The sequence below is a fragment of the Littorina saxatilis genome, linkage group LG2 (assembly GCF_037325665.1).
Source record: "Littorina saxatilis isolate snail1 linkage group LG2, US_GU_Lsax_2.0, whole genome shotgun sequence".
Classification (NCBI taxonomy): Eukaryota; Metazoa; Mollusca; class Gastropoda; order Littorinimorpha; family Littorinidae; genus Littorina; species Littorina saxatilis.
In genome coordinates, this window is record NC_090246.1 from 13,126,887 (window position 1) to 13,139,278 (window position 12,392).

The window sequence follows — 12,392 nt, forward strand, 5'->3', positions numbered from 1 at the left end:
GCAACGTTCTGTCTCTGTGCGTGTTGCTGTCACCACGGATGTCACGGTCATCGACCTAAATGTACGACCTTGGCGCTAACTCGATCATAACAGTACAGTCTTGTTCAAGTTATCAAGCAACATTACGATTGTATCTGTTGCTGTTGCAGGCCTTGGAATTATCGGCAACGTTCTGTCTCTGTGCGTGTTGCTGTCACCACGGATGTCACGGTCATCGACCTAAATTTACGACCTTGGCGCTAACTCGATCATAACAGTACAGTCTTGTTCAAGTTATCAAGCAACATTACGATTGTATCTGTTGCTGTTGCAGGCCTTGGAATTATCGGCAACGTTCTGTCTCTGTGCGTGTTGCTGTCACCACGGATGTCACGGTCATCGACCTAAATGTACGACCTTGGCGCTAACTCGATCATAACAGTACAGTCTTGTTCAAGTTATCAAGCAACATTACGATTGTATCTGTTGCTGTTGCAGGCCTTGGAGTGTTCGGCAACGTTCTGTCTCTGTGCGTGTTGCTGTCATCCAGACTTTCTTGCTTATCTACCACTGATATCACCAAACAAGCAAAATGACAATTTTATCTTTTGTTGCAGGCCTTGGAATTATCGGCAACGTGTTGTCACTATGCGTGTTGCTGTCACCACGGATGCCACGATCCTCGACCTACATTTACATGGCGACCTTGTCAGTGACGGACAGCCTGGTGCAGGTGACCAACATCCTGTTCCTGGTGAGCAAGTTCCCTGGCCACGAGGTGATGGTCAAGGGTACCTGTGGCCTCATCTTCTTCCTCCTCTACTTCTCCCTGCATTCCAACGTGGTTGTCATGATCACCATGACCGCAGAGCGCTACCTTGCCATCCGGTGAGTAACCATGGTTCCTCAATAAAAAATGCACTGAAAATGGAAGTGTTCCACTTATGAACACTCTTTTTTTTTAAAACCATTTATGAACACTGTGTGAGACTTTTTATAATTCTACTAGAAAAAGTAGCACACATGGTAAACGCTAAATTGCGTTCACAGTGTGTGTTACTTTTGCCAGTAGAATTATATAGTAGTTGATCACACAGTGTTCGCAACTGGTTACAAAAAGTGTATTCAAAAGTAGAACACTTCCATTTAGAGTGTGTGAGCTGTATTTTGTTATTCAAGTTTTGCTTCCTATCACATGGGGAAAGCCAACAACCGAAGATAAGTATCCTTCATTGCATTAATATTATCATCAGTGAGTTATGTATTTTGTTCGTCTAATTTAAAGATCGATAGATCTAGGTTCTTGTGGGTTGTTGAAGGATTCATGTACAAGGATACACAATACATAATTGTTTTGTACAAGGATACAACATTTTGGCTTGTTTGTTTGCTTTACGCCCAGCCGACCACGAAGGGTCATATCAGGGCGGTGCTGCTTTGACACAAGACAGAAGTCGCAGCACAGGCTTCACGTCTCACCCAGTCACAGTATTCTGACACCGGACCAACCAGTCCTAGCACTAACCCCATAATGCCAGACGCCAGGCGGAGCAGCCACTAGATTGCCAATTTTAAAGTCTTAGGTATGACCCGGCCGGGGTTCGAACCTACGGCCTCCCGATCACGGGGCGGACGCCTTACCACTAGGCCAACCGTGCCGGTAGGATACAAAATACAAAACTGTTTTGAACAAAGATACGAAAAACAAAGGATTTGTGAATGTTTCGTTCTAGTCAAGTTAGCGTTTCATAAACCTATCATTTTTGTCTTTTGCTTCTCGCATTACCCTACGAGTTTCTTTCGCGGTTACTTCTGACGAACCCTAGGTCACAAATAAAACTGACCACTTTTTGGGGGCCTTTGTTTTATAGGAATATCTTTTCCATACTCCGTACCATCCAGTGTCCTTTATCAAGAGTGTTAGACCTGATTGTAAATACTTATAAGCACGGAGCTTACCATGCGAAATGAGATAGGAAACAATATTGCATCGGTCTCGAAGAGCAATATCAGCTGTAGAGACGATGACAAATGATAACCCACAAACCTTGGTAACCTTTTTGAAGAACAATCTGTTAATATCTCGCCGCAAGATATTGTCATCCGTATGTTTATTTCTCCTTTTAGGATCACCACTATAAGCCTATAGCTTGTTGTTGATCCTGAACATGCTTAATATATATTTTATCCATACATTTTTGAATAAAACACTGTTTAAACCAACCTCTTTAATGTTGTTTACGTTGCAACTGTGCTAAGGGGCTGATTTTTTCAGCACTGAAAATGTAATTACTTTTTTAAAATGATTTTTCCCGTTTGCCGTGTAGGTTCCCCCTGAAAGCGATGAGATGGTTCACGGCGAGGCGAGCCAAGCAGGCGGTGGCGGGAGTCCTGCTGCTGACTCTGCTGCTGAACGCCCATCACCTCGTCATCCGCCGCATGACCTGGAACGACTACCTCAAGGAGGACACCTGCACGCTGACCGGATCTTCACAGCAAGTAGGTTTACTGGGACTTAAGACGGGCGCCGTGGCCGAGTGGATAAGACATCGGCCTCCTTATCGGAAGGTCGTGAGTTCAAATCCCGGCCGCGACCGCCTGGTGGGTTAAGGGTGGAGATTTTTCCGATCTCCCAGGCCAACATATGAAAATACCCAGCATGCTTCCCCCGAAAGCGGCGTATGGCTTCCTGAATGGCGGGGTAAAAACGTTCATGCACGTAAAAACCCACTCGTGCAAAACCATGAGTGAACGTGGGAGTTTCAGCCCATGAACGAAGAAGAAGAAGAACACTGGGACTTAACCACCCCTCCTAATAAGTAAATAAATACATTAATAAATAAAATAAAATAAAATATAAAATAAATAAAATATCGTAAAATAAATAAAATATCATAAAGTAAATAAAATATCCTAAAAAAATGTAATAGAATAAATTAAACTCAACTAAACTTAACTAACATAAATGCAATAAAATAAAATAAAACAAAATAAATTAAATTAAATTAAAATAAAATAAAACAAATAACATGAAATAACATAGAATAACATAGAATAACATAAATTTACAATTTAAAAACACAAATCTGTGGTTATTGTAACACGGCCCACCTACATAGACTAGGGATTTCGGCATAATCTTGTTTTCTTCAGATTACGCAAGTAATGTCCCGTTTTACGTTTTTTCGAAACGCTGTACATCACGTCCAAAGATTGTCTTCCCTCATACGTTCTTAAAAACAAAAAGAAAGATTTATTTTGCGATCGTTGGAAAGTAGTCAAAGAGTCAACAGCATTAAAAAGCGTCGGGAGCGTTCCCTTTCAGCCTGTCCTTAATTGGACGAAGTCGACTTCGCGAAGCTTCCTGAACGAGAATTCGTTCCTTATTTGTGACCCTCCACCACGAAATGAGTCGCATGTCGCCTCGCGCGGTTCTGCGCTAGGCATAATATAAGTCCGGTGGGTGTCTAGTAACAGTGTGAGGGTCACCTTAGTCACAGGCTTATAACTCAAACAGTTTTTGCTCTTTTCTAAAACGGTTTTCACCACTGGATAGAGCATAAAAAACTCTTTAGAAAAATGTAAAAATATGAAAATCATGCAAAGGTGACATGCGACTCATTTCGTGGTGGAGGGTCGCAATTGAACTACTTTCAGCATAGCTTTATGGAGTCCAAGGGAATGCACTCTGCTCTTTCGAGTGTGATTTTATAGTTGAATCAAAAAGCACTCTTCTTTCAGAAAGAACAACTATATAAAGATTTCGCGAAGCTTCGCGTAGTCGACTTCGTCCTCAATTAAGGACGGGCTTTACCAAAGGTTGTGTCTTCTTATTGGCAGGAGAGTCTCATGGTAATGAGTCGGGTCCGACGATGACGTCTGTGCTTTGCAGCATTCTCTGTGCGCTCTCGGGTTGCTGCGGCGTCCAAGTCTAGAGCGGCAGGAGAGTACACCGGAGCCCCGCTCACCTCGTTGTCAAGAGCTTGTAGTCCAATCCTCCTCGGCAAAGCCTGGAGCAAAATACAAACTTTTTACGTGGATACAGTGCAAACGAGCAATCAACAGAAGGGCTGGATCTAAAGGATATTGGTTCCGGAAGCCCCCTCCTTCCCTTACCCGGCAAATGTAACCGTTGTTCTCAAGGAGATGCCCACAATACTCCTTTCAAATGCTAAATTTTAACATCATCACCCCGCTTGGCTAGCCCTTGTAAATCTGTCTTATTTTTGAAGCCCCTCCCTCTATTATACTAGGACCGGCTCTGAGCAGGGATATACAGCCTATACCTACTCGTGTTTCAGATACACACATACGGGCTGGTGTGGCCGTGGATAGACGGGTCTATCTACTGTTTTATCCCCTTCATCAGCCTGGTGGTGTTCAACGTTCTGATCGTAAAACACATGAGGCAGTCACGCAAGTTCCGATGGTCCAACACACGGCAGAGTTCGGACCACTCTACTAGACAGGTATGTATGTCGAGAGAATGAGTTCTGGATGCATTATGATGGGGGCAAAAGGCTGGAGCGGAGGTGAACGTTTCAGAAAAGCCTGGATTTTCTGTCTGTTTTGATCCTGGTGTGTTAGGTCTACTCCGTACAGAGCCGTCCCAGATGGGCCTGATCGAGGCTAAACGCTGCCCTACTAGTACAATGATGAAAATTAATTCGTTTTATTTTTTATTTTGTCCCATTCTGTACGTACCGCGCCCCCCCCCCCCCCCCCTTCCTTCCCCAACCACTATTTTTGTATCTTGCTTTTCTGTTTGCAGTTATAAATATTCTAAAATTAGTATCTTGATAATGTTCGCCATCGTGTTCTCTTCTTTTATGTTTCCCCTTGGATTCGTTAATATAAGCTTTATGTCATATATATTGTATGTCACGATACTAAAATCAAATTAAAAAAAAATAGACCAAAATAATTCGTGAGAATACCGTATTTGAGTTTTCGACTCCTTGCAAGAAAGTCAATAAAACTTGGTATAATTTCAAATGGATAGATACCTGAGGCATGACTGAAAGCCCTAGGGCCTTCGTTCACCTGGAAGTGACAAGCACAGTAACTTTAACAATCAGCTTGGAGGTTGAACATGTAAAATCCACGCATTGGTATCAATCGTCATGACTGCAAAATTTGTTTAAAAACACACACGAACAACCAACAACTTTGATTTGTCATGCCGATCAGTATAAAACTGGCCGGTATGTTACTCATGTCTGAATTGTGTTTTTTTCGCAGGGGGATCCGAACCGTCAAATCACCATGATGTTGCTAATGGTGACCTGTGCCTTCCTGGTGCTTGTGGGCCCAGTGGCCACCATGCTGTTAGTGGAGCGGTATTTGTGGATTCGAACCTCGCCTCGCGAGAAGGCGGTGTACCATCTGGTGCGCACCATCCTCAACAATCTCTCCTACACCAACCACGCCATCAACTTTCTGCTCTACTGTCTCAGGTTTGTTTTCTCTCGTTGCTTGCATTTCTCGTGTGATATTCGGGTTTTGCCGTGCTGGTTCAATATTTCACCAATTTTTCACAAGTTTTTAATAAGGTGTTGGCCCCAGGAGGCTAAGAAAAAAAATCCATTATTAAACATGCATGCAGATAAACTGATCACAAATCATTACATTTATTTCATTTTGTTTGTTGCTTGTTATTTTCGTTAAGTGTTTGCACTGGTTCAGTCTAACAAAACAAAAATATATGAAGTGGAACAAACAATGATATACTAAAAGCGTCGCTTGTTCGTTCTGTACATGCTATCCTTTTTACATTTAGTCAAGTTTTGACTGAATGTTTTAACATCGAGGGGGAATCGAAACGAGGGTCGTGGTGTATGTGTGTGTGTGCGTGTGTGCGTGCGTGTGTGCGTGCGTGTGTGCGTGCGTGTGTGCGTGCGTTTAGAGCGATTCAGACCAAACTACTGGACCGATCTTTATGAAATTTGACATGAGAGTTCCTGGGTATGATATCCCCGAACGTTTTTTTCCTTTTTTTGATAAATGTCTTTGATGACGTCATATCCGGCTTTTCGTGAAAGTTGAGGCGGCACTGTCACGCTCTCATTTTTCAACCAAATTGGTTGAAATTTTGATCAAGTAGTCTTCGACGAAGCCCTTGACTTGACTTATTCCTGTAGACTCCCTGTGGAGCATAGGGCCGCAGTTGCGGTTTCTGTAGCAAGTTGGTTTTTTTGGCGGGGTGGAGTTGCTAACCCCACGCCCAACCCTCCTCCTTTATCCGGGCTTGGGACCGGCTGAAAGACCTTTAGGGTGCATCCAGGCGGACGAAGCCCGGACTTCGGTATTGCATTTCAGCTTGGTGGCTTAAAAATTAATTGATGACTTTGGTCATTAAAAATCTGAAGATTGTAAAAAAAAATTTTTTTTTTTAAAACGATCCAAATTTACGTTCATCTTATTCTCCATCATTTGCTGATTCCAAAAACATATAAATATGTTATATTCGGATTAAAAACAAGCTCTGAAAATTAAATATATAAAAATTATTATCAAAATTAAATTTTTGAAATCAATTTAAAAACACTTTCATCTTATTCCTTGTCGGTTCCTGATTCCAAAAACATATAGATATGATATGTTTGGATTAAAAACACGCTCAGAAAGTTAAAACAAAGAGAGGTACAGAAAAGCGTGCTATCCTTCTCAGCGCAAGTACTACCCCGCTCTTCCTGTCAATTTCACTGCCTTTGCCGTGCGCGGTGGACTGACGATGCTACGAGTATACGGTCTTGCTGCGTTGCATTGCGTTCAGTTTCATTCTGTGAGTTCGACAGCTACTTGACTAAATGTTGTATTTTCGCCTTACGCGACTTGTTTAATTTTAGCACACGTGTATTGCATACTTCGATCACCATAGTCTTTTCTTATAAAATCTTCGCTCTTTTATTGCGTGTACTTCAGTTTAGCTTGTTTTATGACAGTTTGCCAACTGAGTGTGTCATTGCCGTGACTATGCCAGACATTGGCAAGTAGGTCACACAACTGTCAGATTCACAGGCTTGTGTTTTCCTGTGCATGTTCCAGTGGCAACCTATTCATAGGCTTGTGTTTTCTTGTACATGTTCCAGTGGCAACCTATTCATAGGCTTGTGTTTTCCTGTGCATGTTCCAGTGGCAACCTATTCATAGGCTTGTGTTTTCTTGTACATGTTCCAGTGGCAACCTATTCATAGGCGTGTGTTTTCCTGTGCATGTTCCAGTGGCAACCTATTCATAGGCTTGTGTTTTTCTGTGTATGTCCCAGTGGTAACCTATTCATAGGCTTGTGTTTTTCTGTGCATGTTCCAGTGGCAACCTATTCATAGGCTTGTGTTTTTCTGTGCATGCTCCAGTGGCATCCTATTCCTAGGCTTGTGTTTTCCTGTGCATGTTCCAGTGGCAACCTATTCATAGGCTTGTGTTTTTCTGTGTATCTCCCAGTGGTAACCTATTCATAGGCTTGTGTTTTCTTGTGCATGTTCCAGTGGCAACCTATTCATAGGCTTGTGTTTTTCTGTGCATGCTCCAGTGGCATCCTATTCATAGGCTTGTGTTTTGCTGTGCATATTCCAGTGGCAACGTATTCATAAGCTTGTGTTTTCCTGTGCATGTTCCAGTGGCAACCTATTCATAGGCTTGTGGTTTTTATGCATGCTCCAGTGGCAACCTATTCATAGGCTTGTGTTTTTTATGCATGTTCCAGTGGCAACCTATTCATAGGCTTGTGGTTTTTATGCATGCTCCAGTGGCAACCTATTCATAAGTTTGTGTTTTCCTGTGCATGTTCCAGTGGCAACCGATTCCGACAAGAATTCATCCAACTGTTTTGCACGCGCAGTTCCTGTCGTTCCAGTCGGGAGGAGCAGCAACAGCGACGAGAGAACAGTCTGAACGCAGATAGAACTTCTCCTTTAGTTTCTCTAACTCACTCTTTAACATCCTACACATTCACGGATCAGTCTGTTCCATCTTTAAACGGGGGAACACCAGGGACATTCTCACACATCTGATGCTCCTGCGTGGTCTGGACCGTCTGGCGAGTTTATAACATCAGCAGGCCTCAGACTATAATAGACACAGCCGTTGAACGCTGAAAAAGAAGAAGAAATCCCACAAGAATCAAGTACGATTTATGTGTCTCTTTTATCATTTAACATGGATTTTGTTATCAGCTAAAGCAAACATGTGTCACACAGACACATAAACACACACACACACACACATACACACATACACACACACACACACACACACACACACACACACACACACACGCACACACACACACACACACACACACACACGCACGCGCGCACGCGCACAGGATAAGGAAAACTTATAGATTAACAAGAGGCGAAGCCTTCAAGGCTCACGTAAGAAATCGACAAACAGTAACACAAACTCAATCACTCCGTCACACATACACACACACACACACACACACACATACACACACACACACACACACACACACACACACACACACACACACACACACACACACACACACACACACACACACAGAGTAAGCATAGGTGAAACTGTGCAAGAAAGCGAGACCCTGGATCTGCCAAGTAGTCTCGGCCCGCTCACAATAACAATGACCGAGACGTTTGTCACGATCGGGTGACAGAGACCAAGAAAGCGTCACTCAGTGGAGTGCCTGTTCTGGGTCAATGTATGATAGAAAGCGCCTGTGCGTGATATTGGACACAGCAGAGTTTTTGCTGACAGTGCTCCCGAGCACGGATGTTTTGAAACGCACGAGCTTCACAGTGCAGGTTTCTGCTGTCATAGGGCTGACGGTTTTTTTCGCTGACAGCGCGCACGGGATTTTCAGGGATTTTCAGGGATTGAGTTTCTCGTGTCTTTTTCCTGCTTGGGGAGGCAAAACTGTGTATAGCTGGACTGGTTTGGTGACAAGGTCAGTCACGTGTATTTGGCTAGGTGGTCTGTCAGAGACTCAAGGACGACACACTTGACACCCAGCGGCAGAAGGGGAAGGACCTAACACACAGTTACTAGAGTATGATGGTTTTTCACCGAGTATCATATTCGGCACTCTAGGGGAACTTCCACAAGTTATTCCTTTCCTCTGCCACGTATTTTGCTGAGGACAAGTCGTCACATTTCCTTCGTCGGCGATGGCTTTCGCATAAGGATTCGACAAGGGGTTCTGGACGTTTTGGGTCACTGTTGACGAACAGAGACTGTTCCAGGGAGGAGGCGGACTTTGCTTCCATTGAGAGTTACAATCATAGGCTTTTGAGGTAATAAATCATTATTTAACGCTGTTGATGAGTCTGTGTTGTGGAATGAAATACTCTCTGTTGTTCTTTCCAGGTTAGCGCATAATTTACTCTCTGTGACGCTAAAATACTAATCTGTATATGGTTTTTGCAGATAGGGAGAGAAGGACGGAAAATGGCTGTTTTGTTGTTGTAAAAAGTCAGTTTTGTGCAGGCCCACGTGCTCGATGAGATATTTAAAGATGACATGTTTTAAGGTGGTGGGTGAGGGGTAGCTGACATGTTTAGTGCACCGATGCTTTCTGTTTGCAGCCTTCGTTTCGAGTTCCTGTAACATCTGCACGGCTGACTTTGGCGGGACCTGTTGAAGCTACGCTAACCAGGAGACCGGCTAACCAGCGGACCGGCTAACCAGCGAACCGGCTAACCAGCGGGCCGGCTAACCAGCGAACCGACTAACCAGCATACCGGCTAAGCAGCAGCAGCAGAGATAAAGCTAAGTGCACCATGTCGTACGCACCCCGTTGACCACCGTTGTCTTTCGTATCTATGATTTCATTGGAGTAGTGACAACGTGGGGTGTGGACACCTGCACGAACTAGAGCTTTTCGAACAGAACATTCTCATTTAACTATATTTACACGGGTTCAGCGTGTTCCTATAATTTTCTACATACTACTGGCATTTTGTCAGTGAACACTGGTTTTTACGTGTTGAGAACGTAAAAGGAACATATTTTGAGTGAAGGCTCGAGGGAGGTGGAGAGTTTATACATAAACAGGCGTCTGAAACTTATACTTTTGTTGACTCTATTTAATTGTATGCCTGCGAGAGTGGATCGTGGTGTGGTTAGTTAATTAGTAGTAATTAACCGGTTCATAATCACTTTGAGTGATATATTGAAACGTGACACATGGGGGCCAAGCCGGGATTTACTCAGTTAATTTCCAACTGATAAAGACCCACCAATTAAGGATAACTAAGAGCAGATAATCTCGTCAGTGCTCGACTTATTTTCTGCTTGGTGCTACCCTTTTTTGTATAGTTTTGATCATATACCACACCTTAAGCGATTCACATCTTGCAGGAAATGTAAATTGTAATTTGTGAGTTATTGTATGCGCTAACTGTGATTACTTCCCTTTCCTTTGTTTGTGAATCTTTGTTGTTGTACGTTCAGAGGTTTTCCGTTGCAGAGAGCTGAGCGGGGTTAGCGGATTTGTTATTCGTTTTACTCAGTTTTCTCTACATTGTTGTTTCGCATTCTGTAACAGGTTACTTTTCTACCGTCTTGTTTTACTTGGATTTTTCTCCATATTTTGACTTTGTTGGAATTTTGGGGGGGGAGGGTCCGAGGACTTCTGTCCTAACCAAGGCTGTGGGAGACACTCTGTTTCACCGCAAAAAGCAGCCGATAAAGTAGGCCACGGCTGTGGGAAACACTTTGTTTCACCGCAAAAAGCAGCCATAAAATAGGCTACGCGTTTTGTTCTACACCGTTTGGATTTTTCTTCTGCATTTTCTGGGTATTGGATTTTGTATCCATTTTATCGCCGCGTGTTCTAGCTATAGCTGCGTTAGACTTATTTTTGGTAATAAAGCTTTGCTAAAACTAACCATGGCTACAGGGGGATCTCCTACGAGGAGAATAACTTTCGAGACTCCTGGGAGCGAGCAACCGACTGAGCGAGACGCACGCGTTAGAGCCCGAAGCGTTCTAAAACGCTTAGAAGTAGAACGGAAGGAAGAATTTGAGCGACTGACAAGAAAAGAAGAACGTGACAGACAGGACAAGAAGGACGAACTTGACAGACAAGAAAGGGAACGACAGGCAGAACGGGACAGACAGGACAAGAAAGAGAAAGACGAACGTGACAGACAGGAAAAGAAAGACGAACGTGACAGACAAGAACGGAAAGAGAAAGATGAACGAGACAGACAAGAAAGAGAACGACAGGCCGAACGTGACCGACAGAATAAGGAAGACGAGCTTGCAAGACAAGAAAGAGAACGACAGGCCGAACGTGACAGACTAGACCGGAAGGAACAGGCGGATCGCGATCTCCAGCTAGAACTAGCTAGGCTACAGGCCGAGAAGGGTACGCTTACTCAGGCTAGCGCGCCGACGTTTGTTGCCGACCGTACGAGACTGCCGACGTTCGACGATGACAAGGACGAGCTCGACGACTTTTTACGCCGGTTTGAGCGCATTGCATCGGACCAGAAGTGGGAAGAGGCCACGTGGGCTAGCCGTCTTAGCACCTGCTTAAAAGGACGCGCATTGCAGCTCTACAACGCTCTGGATGACGACGAGGCGAGAGACTATCAGGCACTTAAGAAGGCGTTACTCCAGCGCTTCAACCTGACTGCTGAAGCCTACAGACGACGTCTGCGTAACAGCAAGAGACTGAGCGGCGAGCTGAGTCATCAGTTTGTGGCACGCCTTAACCTCTACCTGCGGCGCTGGGTGGAGATGGCCGAAAAGGACTGGACCGTCAACGACCTTGCCGACCTCATAGTCATGGAACAACTGATGTCCAGCCTGCGACCTGAGGTGGTGACCTTCGTGCAGGAGCACCAGCCCAAGACTACTCAGGAGGCAGCCGACTGGATCAGAGTGCACGAGGACGCCCAGGCGATCTCCGGCAAATCTTCAGGCTCACGGCCAGGAAAAACGGGAAATTCGGGTTCTTCAGGACCCAAGGACGGGAAGGACGATCAGGGACACAAGGGATCGAGTTCCAGAACTGACATCCAGTGTTACTACTGCAACAAGCGGGGCCACGTGAAGAAGGACTGCCACAAGAGACAGGCTGACCAGAAGGGCGTTCACTTCGTTGGCAGTGAGGAGTTCAGGGACGTCACGAGCTCATGCACCATCCCACAACTCTGCGTTCCGTGCTCCAGGAAACATTTCCAGCCCCACTGCAACGTCTACGTTAACGGAGTGAAGGGCGAAGGTCTGCGGGACACAGGGGCAGACATGATAGTGGTTCGGGCGAGTCTAGTTCCAGCTATGGCCTACACAGGAGACAGCATCAGGGTGAGAATGGCCGAGGCATCTCACGCTTACGACTTGAACACGGCAGTGATCAAGGTCGTAACCCCGTTGTTCACGGGGACCATTGTGGCCGTCGTCATGGACGATCCTCCATGCGACCT

General features: G+C 44.7%; 1 protein-coding gene across 1 annotated transcript; it reads left to right on the forward strand.

The window, feature by feature from the left end:
• The first annotated feature begins 596 nt into the window (after positions 1–596).
• Positions 597–8,089, forward strand: LOC138955732 (probable G-protein coupled receptor B0563.6). Its single transcript, XM_070327282.1, has 5 exons — positions 597–867; positions 2,307–2,478; positions 4,281–4,448; positions 5,221–5,435; positions 7,772–8,089. Exons 1-5 carry the CDS (start codon positions 650–652, stop codon positions 7,989–7,991), a joined length of 993 nt encoding a protein of 330 aa, XP_070183383.1. The 5' UTR covers positions 597–649; the 3' UTR covers positions 7,992–8,089.
• The last annotated feature ends 4,303 nt before the right edge of the window (positions 8,090–12,392 follow it).

What these genes read in the sequence shown, in the direction of transcription:
- LOC138955732 (XM_070327282.1), top strand. Translation starts at nt 650, where the DNA reads ATGCCACGATCCTCGACCTACATTTACATGGCGACCTTGTCAGTGACG. An exon ending in TGACCGGATCTTCACAGCAA is followed by an intron (nt 2,479 to 4,280) that starts GTAGGTTTACTG and finishes CTCGTGTTTCAG; the next exon opens with ATACACACATACGGGCTGGT. An exon ending in TTTCTGCTCTACTGTCTCAG is followed by an intron (nt 5,436 to 7,771) that starts GTTTGTTTTCTC and finishes TGCATGTTCCAG; the next exon opens with TGGCAACCGATTCCGACAAG.